Here is a 13,507-nt window from a genome sequence, read left to right on the forward strand (position 1 = left end):
AGGTTACAAAAGCAGAAAAGCACTGACCTGAACCAGGGATGCACATTTTTACTACAAACAGAAGAACTTATGACACACAGCAAAAGGTATTCGCACACGATGACTCCCCTCTGCAGAACTCAACTTTCAGTTTCTGTTCACCTAGCCAGTTTAAGGACTCCTTGCTGCCATAAGGCCTGATGCAAAGATAGCTTGTGGAGAAGCTCACGCTTGTACACAGGAGTGCTTCGGGGTATTTCATGATTCTCCACTAAGACTACACGAGGCCCATTGCTGCACCAATATGCAGCAAATATTATTCCTATTGCAACGTTTGCATGACTGGTAGAAAAACCCCACCATGTACAACAGCGACTATCCACTACATAGAGCTGAGGGCTACATACAGGCAGGTATATTGCATGCCAACAGATGGGTTCTTTTTCCTTCCCACTTACCCTGATAACAGCAGTCCTCCCCTTTGAAGGCATACCAAAAGGAGGGACGATGCTACTTACCACTGAAGCAGCCACACAAATACTCCAGAAACTTTCAAACTGCCTTCTGGCAAGCTTAGCCTTCAGCCTCACGATATCCTACGCAAAGGCACACGTTCAGCATCAAACCTTAGGTTTTGATTTTTTTTTCATGTTTAATAATGTATATATTTGTGTTGTGGATACGGTAAGCATGAAAATAGTGAAAATCCACATGCAACTTGTTTAAGCAACTGTGCCATTGCCAATCTTTCAAAATGGGTTTCAATGAATTTCCAAGTCAGAACATACGATGTTTCTGTACACGGACAGAATTTCCCACTCAGGCATGGCTACAGAGGATGCACAGCTGGACACCTTATCACTACCAGCAGAGTAAAAAACTGTCTTATTAACTTGTGAATGAAAGTGACCTGTGATGGTTACATCACCACCACATGGTACCAAATATATCCAACAAGTTTTAAATTTAAATAAACGGGGAAAAACAAACAAACAAACAAAAAAAACCACCACCACCACCACCACACATATTTCAGGAAGACTTCATAGAGTGCTCATGTTGCGAAATTTAGATGCTCCACTTTACCCTAATGAGATCTGTAGGCAAAGCGAGAGGGTCACTGGTCACTGCACTATTCTTGGATTATTTTTTGAGCTGCTTTGGACAGCAGTAGTTGATAAGCATCTTATTTGGAAAGACTCCTTAGGAATACATGGATTCAACATGTCATCCTAATTCCCAAAATAATTACGACTAGCAATAATTCCCGATCAAAAACTCCAAGAAGCATTGCAAGCTGCTAGCTGTGTGGGACATGAGGACAGTGCACTAAACATCAGTGCAACTCACCATACCGCGATCTTTCACATCCATCCAGAGAAATGATGGAGCTTTCCTGAAGCTCTGCCAAAGACTGCAGCGATCTCACAGCTCTGCAGATCCAGTTACACTCCTGGTTGCTCACTCCGTAACAGCCACATTCACAGATCTTTGGACTCAACTACATCAGTATTTATACATTAATACCATGATTGGGTTTACCTCAGCTCAGGGGTATACAAAGACAACTTTGCAAGCACTAACATCCAAAATAACACCAGCAATTCTTATAAAATTGGCAATGATATATAGGACTGGGATTATATTTCTAATATCAAATCTAAACTGATCTTTTCTACACTACATTGAAATGACTTTTTTTTCTTTAAAAAAAAGAAAAAAGGTATTTCTACACCAACAAGAACCAAGCTGCCGGTTACGGACAAAAGTACTTTTTCCAGAATAGCCTGGACTGTTCACTAATAGCCTGTTCCTGACCCAGGCTCCACACAATGGAAAAGCTTCCTCTTCTAGCTGTACCAGCACCATTCTTTCCTTCTCCTGCTGCATACGAACGCAGCCCATCGTGGCTTCAGCTCTCATGTGTGCCAAACTACTAGGAAGAGTATCTTTATGAAAAGTGTAAGAGAAAGATGCTACGAAATTACATCCTTGAACTTGAGTTGTCCAGTCATACTCTGAACAATGAACACTTTTGTGGGGCAGCAAGCATCCTTGCATTGCATCTGCAGCACCTACAATACCGAGGAGTCGAGCATTGTGACTGGGGCTCCTAAGCAACATTACAGTGCAAATGAACTACTAACCCAGTTTTCTCTTCTGCGTTAGAAATTAGAAATTATTTTCTCTTCTGTATCTTCCTAATTATTTCTATAACAATTCCATCTGGGCAAGTCTCAAATGGGTCTTAATACATAGAGGGACCCGGGCTTCCTTAGGGTTAACGCAGGCCTGTAGGTTAGGCTGAAAGTTCGAAGTTACAAAATGGAAATAGATCACCTATATTTAAACTGTTGGTATTCCATAATTAAAGTGTACTGTGCTGCATTAGAACCACACTAAAATATATTGCTGTCTTTGCTAAATCCTACCTCTCACTTTACACTGCCATGTTCTTTATTACACTGAATGCCAGTGTCTGACTACTACTCTATCATTTCTACCTTAAAAAGTTTTTGGGAGTACCGATAAGACAGCAGGTATCATATCAGGGCGAGTGTCACGAGGATGGAGCCAGGCTCTTCTCAATGACATCCAATGATAGGACAAGGGGCAATGGGTGCAAGCTGGAATATAGGGGGTTCTGCTTAAATGTGAGACAAAACTTTTTTACAGTGAGGGTGACAAAGCACTGGACCAGGCTGCCCAGGGGGTTGTGGAGTCTTCTTCTCTGGAGACTTTCAAGACCCTCCTGGACGCGTTCCTGTGTGACCTGATTGAGGTGTTCCTGCTCCGGCACGGGGATTGGACTAGATGATCTTTCAAGGTCCCTTCCAATCCCTAATATTCTGTGATAAAACTAAGTTAATACTGTAAAGGACTTTGTATTTCAAATTCGGCACAGAGCCCCTTTGAATTCCACGTTTAAAGAATGTCACCTTCAAAACTACTCAAAATAATCAGCCCAAGGAGCAAGCAAAGCAAAGGACTGTTACTTGCGTGGCACTCGAGAACACTACCACATCCCTGGCTTCATACCAGCAAGAGGTCTGGTTTGGGCTTACTTTACGAAGTACCTTTCAACACTGCTTTCCCAGAACCCAGCAGTATCAGCCAAATATTTTTACACCTACACTATGGTATAATCCTGCCATTACTGTTTCACTTTCTAGAGAACAGGTAAAAGAGGAAGAAAACATACAGGAACGTGGGTATTTTCACAAAACTTTTCAGTGGGATCTCAGTACTCTAAACGTTGTTGGCACTTCAAAGCTAGAGAAAGAAAAGAAGCATTTCAGAGAAGTACTTCAGAGTCAGCACATAAGAACATCATATAATCACCATAAATAACAATGCAGCCATAATTAAGGATATATACCCCCTCTGGTAGGCTTGAACTGAATTTCTAAAGACAGTTTCTTCAGTCAAAAAAATTCAGCTCAAGAAATCGTAAGTCACTATGATCTCTTAATCTCCAACAGATCATCATCTTTTTAGCTCCAACTACAACATCAAGTTGACTAAAATGAGGCTGGGTTATCTAAAAAGACAGCTTTATTCCAATATATATTAAGCAATTATCGGATAATCACAGAATCATTAAGGTTGGCAAAGACGTCCAAGATAATCTGGTCCAACCATCCCCCTACCACCACCATCACCCACTAAAGAATCACATCCCTAAGCACCACGTCCAACCTTGCCTTAAACACCCCCAGGGACAGTGACTCCACCACCTCCCTGGGCAACCCATTCCAATGCCTGACTGCTCTTTCTGAGATAAGATTTCTCCTAATTTCCAACCTAAACCTCCCCTGGCCATTCCCTCTACTCCTATCACTGGTTATCTGCAAGAAGAGGCCGATCCCCAGCCCCCCACACCTTCCTTTCAGGTGGCTGTAGAGAGCAACAAGGTCTGCCCTGAGCCTCCTCTTCTCCAGACTAAACAACCCCAGTGCCCCCAGCCACTCCTCATAAGACTTCTGTTCCAGGCCCTTCATCAGCTTCGTAGCCCTTCTCTGGACAGGCTCCAGGGCCTCGATGTCCTTCTTGTAGTGAGGGGCCCAAAACTGAACACAGTACTCGAGGTGCGGCCTCACCAGGGCAGAGTACAGGGGGGGACGATCACCTCCCTGGTCCTGCTGCCCACACTACCCCTGACACAAGCCAGGATGCCGTTGGCCTTCTTGGCCACCTGGGCACACTGCTGGCTCGTGTTCAAAATGAAACTAGCAGCTAGAGGAGCTGGGCTGTAATAAGCCTCTTTCAAAATACCAGCTCATTTTGCAAACACTGCTAGAGATGTAACACAAAGATGGACACGATGCTAACTTTACGGTGTGTCACTGGAGACAAAGGAAGTGACTTCCAGCCACAAAGTATGGTACCGACATCTGACATTCACATATAGAACTGTGGGGCATATTCTTGATGTGCTGGCGCGCACACACACTGGAACTGATGTCAGTATTAATTTTTGATTTCAGAAGCTGACTTTAGTCATGATAGGTGCTGCACCAGCAGTAAGACGGGCCTGATACTCCCCGGGCAGCTTCTCTCTGGTAAGTCAGGCCCCAGAGGATCTCAAGCCAAGCACCCAAAGGAACTAGTCAACTCTTAAAATTACGGCTAGTAGTTGAAACATGCAGATAAAGTAATAAATCATAATTAATGCTTTATGGGACTACTCTCCAGTGTTAGAGATCGTTAATCCTAGGGTTTCAATTTCCTTGTGCTAAAACTAACAGAAAATGCAAAAGCAGGCAAACACAATCAAACGCCGGTCATCAAGGTTCACGTAAATTTAACCACTTCAGGTAAATAGTAAGTTTCTCTCTTAAGCAATCAATGGACATTAGATATCTTCTGTCTATAAGACAAAGCTGTCTGATTTACAGTTCTTCCACAAACTAGAAATACGCAATTCATTTTTATTAAAACACCGTTCAAGAACAACAAACCCAAGACACAACTGTACCCCTAGTTAGCTCTCAAAAAAACCTAAGCCACAGAACAGATTGCGCCCTCTTGTTACAAGAGACAAGCAGCATTAAAAAACTATGTATAGCCGAAATGAAAATGCCAGTTATTTCACTAATTTCTACAAAAAAAAAAAAACAACCATAATCATTAAAAACGAACCTGTAGCCACCAATATTCAAAGTCTGATAAGTAGAAACAAAATAACTAAACTTCCCTAATTTACAATAAAACATTTTCTTTTGCAAGAAGGAACTGCCATTTACAGAACTGGAACTGACAAAGAAGTTTTTCAAAATTCACATTAATACTACTAAACTGCCTGCCTGTTCATGACATGTGCAGTCTGCATTGAAGACCAATAGAGTTTACCATTTAAAATCAGCATCATCTGCCCTAAACACTACTTGTTTTCATGTATTCTACCTCAGCCCACTCTAAATCATGTTTTTGGTGTTCCTTCGTATCTACTTGCCTTAAGATTCCCTCCTATCACCTAATATTTCTAACAGACCTGTAGAAATAGCCCTTCTTCTTTCCTCATCTCAATCTGAGAAACAGCAGGTGTTACTCAATGTCCCGCCTTACAAAATGTAAAACATACACGTATAAAGAGCCTTCTTGTTTCAACGTAGCCAGGGCTTTTGGGGCGGGATCTTTGCTTCAGCGTCTCAATGCCTGGGATTTTTATCAAGTGACAGAAACTCCAGAAGATGAACGAATGCATTTGGTTGCTGATGTAAAAGCCCACGCCCACTGAGACAGCAAGTATTCTAAGCCACCTTCTTGGGAAGCACCTTACATGCCAATGCACAAGCTTAATAAATAAAGCTTAACTAACCTTTAGGTGACCTTTTCACGTCTCTCATCAATCCAAAGGGACACACGTTTTTCCAGTGCTCAGAATCATACATGTGGATCTGATGAATGCAGCCTGCTCTAATAATTTGATAATCTGTTCCCATTTCAACTTCTTTCTTACATAGGCCTCAATAAAGTGACTACATTTTAGCTAATCTAGAGGCTCATACCAAACTGAAAATCCTACTGGGCTTTCTACCGTTCTCAGAGCTGAGGCTAGTGGCAGACATTTTTCAAAGCCTGCATAAACAAGCTTGTGTGAACTCTGCTATTGCAAAACCAGCAAAAACCATAATGTAACTACTAATCCATCGGTTAACCATTTAAAAACCGATCATACTGAATAGCACAGCACAGACCCCTATCTAAAACAGGCTCCAATGAAAACTCCAGATGCAGCAGAAGGGCTTTAAAGGTAACTATTTTAGCAGAACAGCTAAAACACATCCATTCCATATATGGTATCGAGTTTAAACTACGAAATCCGAAATGATAAGCATCCGTTTCCCAGACTCCCTTTCCCCCTCGCTATGTCGTCACGCTGACGATGACCACACGCTCACAACAGGTGATGCTCTGAAGCTGCCACGATCACAGAACATGGCTCAAAGACAAGCAGCCCATTCAGCCCTAAAAGCTGATCTCCTCTTCTTCCCTTGGTTTGAAATAGGATGGATTTACTGCCTCTCAGCCACGTGAAACCATTGGCTTCATTTGTGAATTTGGAAAGGAAAGAGTTCAACAGAGGTAAGGATTTTCCTAGAAGAAACTCTTAGTTTATTAGAAATCTGTTTTACTGAAGGTAAATGAGAGTAACTTATGAGCCCAAGATGAAGCTTAACACCCAGGAAATATTTAAAAAAATAAATCAGAGAGGAGCTCTTCAGTTGGCCCACTGTTCATCACCCACTAAAACATCCACTATTTATTTGACAAATAGGGATGCATCTTTCCTGTGGACTGGTATTCAGTTAGGTAACTTTCAAAATTGCTCCTGGACAGAACAGCCACACGCATTCATTCTCACTGAATACCAGCACTCTGCAAAACACAACACAGTAACTCGACCATGAGGAACTCTACCCAGCCTAGGACTTCTAGGCTGGGGACACTTTAGAAGAGCTAAAGATGAAAAGAAGTTTGAAAAACTACCTGCATAACTTCTTCCTAAAAGAAAAAGGCACAAAATAAATGAGTGATAGCAGCCTATAAAAAGAAATCAAGAAATGACAGGATCTAGTACAGGACCAATTCTTCTATTTATATTTTTGGTGCTTTCTATACGCATCAGAACATAAGATGTGAAATACTGCAAAAAGTGAGAAAGTTATTGAATATTTTGATTTAAAAATCTGTTAAAGTGTCAAAGAATCAATATTTTCTTAACTTTAGGTAATGAGCTGCAAGAGTAAAAGGAAGACAACATGCTGTGATATGGTGCATTTCTTCCATAAATTTCACTTGCTCAGCATTTCTCCAAAAACATACAAAATGAAACCTCTGCACCTTTACAACAACCAGAAAGGGCTAGTTACCATGAGAGGAAAAAAAAAAAAAGAGAACCTTGAAAGGAGCCTTGAACAAACCACTGATTTCTGAACTCTTCCATTAACAGCCATTTCAATTAGAGATGTGAGCTTTAAGGCAGACTTTAGGTGGTTATTTGCAATAGTGTGCATTGGCTGGATCCACAAGTCTCCAAGTATCCAAACAGGCAACACTGAAGCACCCTACTGAAGGCCAAGGTTTCCGAACTTAGCTGGCACTGCGCTCTGCGGAGCCCTCAAACAAGACATAGAAGTTACTTTTCTTGCTTGATGAAGTGTTAAGTGTGAAACAAGCCTGAGAAAGTTGTCTTTTTTCATGTCAGACTCTCCTCGGTTTCAGAGTCATTTCTCCTCCCCCCGCAACAAGGGCTCAATACTTCTGAAGTACCTTCACATATGTCACAAGAACTCGAAGTGACCTGCTCAGATCAAAGCCAGGCAGTCTCCTCACCTGCAGGGGCTAAAACCCAGTTTGAACTCCCTCCACAAGCACGCCAAGCCAGTAACATAGCTGCTCACAGCTCTAAAGGCCAGGCCACATGTGCGCACAGAAAAAAGGAGTGCCTTTATAATTCCCTTCCCTCCACACCTAGCCTTTTCTTAAGGGAATATCCCAGGAACGGCTTGACCTCTCAACACGGGACAATGCTGCAACAGCATCATTCCGCTGCTCCTAACGCTCAGAATCCTCTGAGATGGGGACAGGAGAGAAGAGAGCATCCCAGCATTAATTTCAGAGGAGAGCTGCTGGGTTGCCCAACTCGAATCAGAACACGAAAATTCTTCATTTGCCAGCTGTAATCTGTTGCGCGTTAATGCCTAAATGAACCCACCCTGCGCACCCCCAGACAGTAACCAGCCGAACGGTGAAACCTATGTGCAAATTTGTAACTAAATGTAGATGTTCTGCTAAATTTGGTAATTTTTTCCTTACCAAGGGGATGTACTGCGTATTTATATAATTACGTAGTAGTATTTCACATCTTTACTTTCTATACCTATCATTAGAAAAAGGTTGATGATATTTATTTTAGGTCATGTATTCAACTGGGTCAAGCTGCACGGGAAGAAAACCAGCATTCTACAAAAAATTTTAGAAAGCAGTTTGTTTGAAAGTGTTACTGAACGTGAAGCCTTAGCTACAACTAGATAGATTGTTTCTGGCTACCTAAGGCCAGACTTTCGAAGTATCTCAGCTACCTGTCGGTATTTTTCAAGAATTAGATGCCTAATAGGTAGAGCACGAACGAACACCCATGGAACAGCTACCTGCAACATTAGGGACCTAAATACTTTTGGAAACCTGACCCCGTTCTCCCTCAATGTTTTCTAATCAATGAATAATTCTAGAAGAAATTTTTCCATCTTGTTCTATCTCTTACTTCCCAAACTTTGAAAGAGATAGTAAAAATAGCAAAAACATCAACTACTAAATTTTCAGAGAAAAGGCTTTTCTGGCTAATGTTATCCAACCTAATTTGCATCAACTTTTTGAATTTCTATTCCTTATTGTCAAGAGAATGTTCCTTACATTATTTTAAACACACTGAAACTAAAATTTATAAGCATTAAATTAACCTCAAAAGTCAGAGACACATTGTATATACCATTTAAGCAGTGCCACACTTAAGAAGTTCACTGACGCAGCAATGACTTTAATAAATTACATTGCTAATTTAAAACAAACCATTTAAGTATTTACTTTGAATTCAAAACCCAGTTTAAAAATTAAAAGACTTAATATTTGTGAAAAAATAAAACTAAAATAAATAAGGCCCAAACAAAAACTCCAAGTGCTGAAGTGATCTGGCATGCATGCCATTCGAATAATAATTCTGCTCACTGTAGGAGGGAGGTTATGTCTGATTTTTAATTATGCTTTATGTAAATATCCCCAGAGGCTTATGCAATAGGTACAGGCTTAAGTAAGGCAGGCTGGTGGAGGCAGGCATCCTGCTCTGGAGAGGGGAAACCAAGAGCTCAGTTGACTCCGCAGAGGTGGGTACAGTTGGCACTGCGTGCCTCCAAGCCCCAAACCCCAGAACGCAGGGAACTTGCTACACGGATGGTCACCGCCAAGAGCCACTCACCAGACAGAGCTCCAAGATCCTGCGGTACCTTTGGCAACGCAGTTTGCTTCTCATGCTTGCTTTACAACAGATCATCAAACCACCCAATCCCGCAAGCACTAGCACTGCCATATTTATCACTTCCTTCAGCTCCATACGTCTCCACAGCAGTTTTCTGCCAAGACAGGATTTGATAAGAACCTGCATGCTCTGTGGTTGGAAGTCCTCCACAGCCGGGGACCCTGTGAACTTCACATACACGCGCTATTACTCACTGCCCTGACAGCATGCCTTCACCTTGACCTACAGGCTTCACAACCATTATCAAGGAGGCTGCTTAATACTCACGCCTTTGGCACCACTTTAAGTGCCAGCAAAATTCACATGGAGTGGCAATAGTATATTTAAAAGCACACCAAAATTTAATTCTGAATAAGCTGCAAGCTGCATCCAAGTCCTGATTAAGCTTCGAAGGCAGTGAAGCAACTACATACAACAAGGTGAAAACCACCTCGCCTCTCAGCATGCAACCACCGGTGAAAGTTTCTTCAGGTGCCCAGGAGAACCATAGCTTCCTTTCTATTTTACACAGAAATAGCAGAAAGCCTCCTGGTCTCTTCCTTCCTTGGCCAAAGGCGTGCTTCAGCTTGCAGTCGTTTCTGTTTGCATGTGATAGTTTTAACTGGTAATTCTAGAAAATATTCTCTATAGCTGCATTTCAATTTCACCTTACAGCCCTCGTACAACTCATCCACGCAGGACCAAACAGCTGCCCGGTGACTGCCATCAGCCAGCACTGAGCTAGCACAGCGCAAAACTTCATTTTTCTCTACCTGTTTTGCACCAAGAGGATAATCACAGCGCGCTCTCTTCCCTGTCCTCCACAGTACTCCCACTGTAAACTACTTCAAAAACTGAAGAAAGAAATGCAATATATATATTTTTTAAAAGTTCAGCGGAAACGCATCGCTCTTTTCATTCTCTAAATAAAAGCTTCATTATACTCTTCTTCCTGCGCTTCCCTGATTATTTTTTTCTGCTTAATCTGCCATTTTAATGAGTTACAGCATATTACCCTCAGACTAATACAAGGGTACAAAAACTGCACAGACATGGCACGGACTACTGAATATTGTACCATTATTTAATGGCTTCAAAAGTAAAGAACGAGGCACAGATCACGGCAGCATGGCAAATGCTCACATTATTTATTTAATTCTCCCTTCTAGTTCTCACTAATTCCACTCAGTGGTAGCAGCTAAAGCCATACACCCAACTCAGTGACTCATGACACGAGACCACAGTCCAAACAGCCACTAGGTTTTCAAAACAGCGCTGTTCAAGAATTGTAATGTTCCATCCCAAGAGTTTAATTTTCTTTGTTCAACAAAAATCCCCCGCTCCAGCAGGGGGACTGGATTAGATGATTTTTCCAAGTCCCTTCCAATCCCTAACATTCTGTGCAAAACAAAACAACAACAAAAAGGCAAAAAAAAACAAACCCCCAAAACCCACAACACACTGGCAACAGGTGCTCCTTTAGTTCTCATACAAAGAAAAGAAAACTGAAAATTCACTTTGGGTCCTCACAACCCTACCCCATAAAACTAACAAGGCTGTACAGATGCAAGGCACATCCTTCCCATCCACATTTCTTCCACACATTACTCTCCAAAACCAGAAACACAAAACCCAAGAACTCCCCTGCAATTTCAGCTTTAGGGATTGGTCCAACTCCTCTAACCATGTTCTGGAACTCTTCAAGTGTTCTAATTCCAATTTAATTTTGATGACATGGTTTAAATAAGAAAGCTCTTCTCATGTTTTTCAAACAAGTAATTTTACTTTAACAACTGTTTGTAAACCTTTTTTTTTAACCTCAATGCTAGCCTCCCAGACATTATTTATAATGGCCTATCTTAACACTTGCCAATAGTCAAAAGACCAACTGAGTGCTTAGCGAACACTTTAGCTGTTCAATCTTCACATCCTTTAAATAATAGGGCAGGCTCAAAAGGGATAAGCTATCATAGCAGAACTCTGTCATTTTCATCTTGCAAAGAGTGCCATTGACACTGTGGTATAGTTTATTTCACATCATTTTCCAGTTTCTGTAACTAGCATTGCATGCTTTCAAGAATACTTTAAAATGTGAACGGACAGACAGTAAAAAAACAGCCTAGATGGCAGAAACTCATACGTTTAATTGCATCCTATTCATCTTACAACAAGCCTTCCAGCTCCCCAAAACAGGAAAGCACCTGAACATGGCTTCCTTTATCGCCATATGTTTGGAATGTCAGTCAATTAAGGAATGTTCACACGTGAGTTCTATCTCCATGATCACCACGTTTTCAGTTTAGTTCCATGTCCTGCTGTTACCACAAGTTTTAACTTTGGTCAGGCAGCCACACAGTGCAAAAGTGGGTCTGCATCAGTTTAATCACTTTTTAATTCAGACCTGTCAGTTCACACTTCGGGGGTGACTGGGAAAAGAGAATAATCAACGGAAGGCAGAAAATTTAGATCTAGAAGGGCAAATGCAGGCTTGCCTCCTTCTATTTTCTCATAAGGAATGTGGACACGTACTAAAGTAACCACTCCTGCTCCCCCCCCCCCCCAAATGGCATGTTTCATACTGGCTACCATCTTCCTCCTCCTGCAGAGGCATATGGGAGTGCAAACCACTGGATCTGCAACAAGCTTCCAAGTGCTTCCACTTTCTCCTGACATCCACTAAAACTATATTAAGGGCTGTGCTCGTGGCTGGCATCCTTAATTCTTCTTTCTAAAGGAGATGGCTGAGAACATCGGTTCACCCTTTGGTGTAGTAAGTGGGCAGCAGGAACAGATAAAAGCCTTCTCTCCCCATGCTACATAAAGCAGCCCCAGATACAATTTTACCTGCCCAATAAAGCCCCATTTGGGTTGGGATAAGGCTCCAATCCCTCTCCCACACCCTTCCCTTAAAACTCTCTGCAGGTTTGGAAGATCAAAGACACCTCCATTACCCTTCTACCCTTCCTTCAGGAGAGAGGATGCCGGGTAGAGAATATTTCTATTTCCGCCAAACTCTATCTATCGGGCATTTAACGGCGTGCCCATTACAGATTCTTCCTCCCGAGCCCAGGGCAGCGAGGCGGGGGGCCGGAGCCTTCACTTTGTTCTCCCAGGTACGGAGACGGCTTCGGCTCCCCCCCCCCCCGCGAAGCGGAAGCCACTCCCCGGGGTCAGGAGGCGGCAGCACGGCACACACCTTCCCCCCGCCTCGCCGGGCCGGGAGGCAGCGGAGGGCCCGGCCGCCCCGGGACGGCGCGGGCGGAGCGGCCGAGCCCCTTCCCCGCGGCCCGCCGGGCGGTGCCGGGCCCCTCTCGCTCCTCCCGGCCGCGGCGGAAGGCCCCGGCCGCCGGCCCCCGCGCGGCTCCGCTGCGGCCTCTCCCGCCCACGGCGAGGCCCCCGGGGCGGCGCGGGAGGAGGGGGCGTGGTGCGGGCCGCGACCCCCGCTCCGGGCCGGCCGGGCCCTGTCAGGAAGCGGCGGCCGGGCCCGGCCACGGGAGCGCTCACCTCGGACACCTCGTCCTCGTCGCTGCCGGAGCCGCCGCCGCCGCCGCCGCCGCCCCCGCTGCGCAGCACGGCGGCCGCCAGCTTGAAGTCGAGGGCGGCCTCGGCGGCCGCGGGCGCTCCGGGGCCTCCCGGCCCGCCGGGCCCGGCCTCCCCGAAGAGGCGCACGGCCCGCAGCCCCAGCGGGGAGGGCCCGGCCGCGGCGGGCGGCTCGGCGGCGACGGCGGCGGCGGGCGGCGCGCGGGGAGCGACCGAATCGATCTCCTCGTCGCCGAGGGGGGCGGCGGTGCCGTCCGTGAGCATCGCGCTGATCCGGGGCCGCCGCCGCTCGCTGAGCCCAGCCGTCTCCGTCCCTCACGGCACCGCAGCAGCGCCACTAACTTCTCACACCCTACCCGGCCGCGCCGCCGCGCCGCCCACCCGCCGCGCTGCCCGCGCCCATTGGCGGAGCGCGGCCCGAGGCCGCGCGCTATTGGCCGGCGCGGCTGTCGCTCCGGCCGACGTCACGCG

The 13,507-nt window shown here is 44.7% G+C and overlaps 1 protein-coding gene across 15 annotated transcripts in view; it reads right to left on the minus strand.

Moving 5' to 3' along the window:
* ANKHD1 (ankyrin repeat and KH domain containing 1) overlaps nucleotides 1-13,446 on the minus strand; it is a 119,829-nt gene extending 106,383 nt beyond the window's left edge. For 14 of the 15 annotated variants that reach the window (XM_083799104.1, XM_083799106.1, XM_083799113.1 and 11 more), the window contains exon 1: nucleotides 13,001-13,446. In XM_083799104.1, coding sequence (XP_083655230.1) covers nucleotides 13,001-13,300 — 300 coding nt within the window. In that variant the 5' untranslated portion in view covers nucleotides 13,301-13,446. Of the gene's footprint in view, nucleotides 1-1,329; nucleotides 1,369-13,000 lie in introns of those variants that run through there. The other variant, XM_083799102.1, reaches the window with a different exon arrangement.
* Between the last annotated feature and the right edge of the window lie 61 nt (nucleotides 13,447-13,507).

The sequence above is a fragment of the Anser anser genome (genome assembly GCF_964211835.1).
Source record: "Anser anser genome assembly, chromosome: 14".
In the NCBI taxonomy this organism is placed as follows: domain Eukaryota; kingdom Metazoa; phylum Chordata; class Aves; order Anseriformes; family Anatidae; genus Anser; species Anser anser.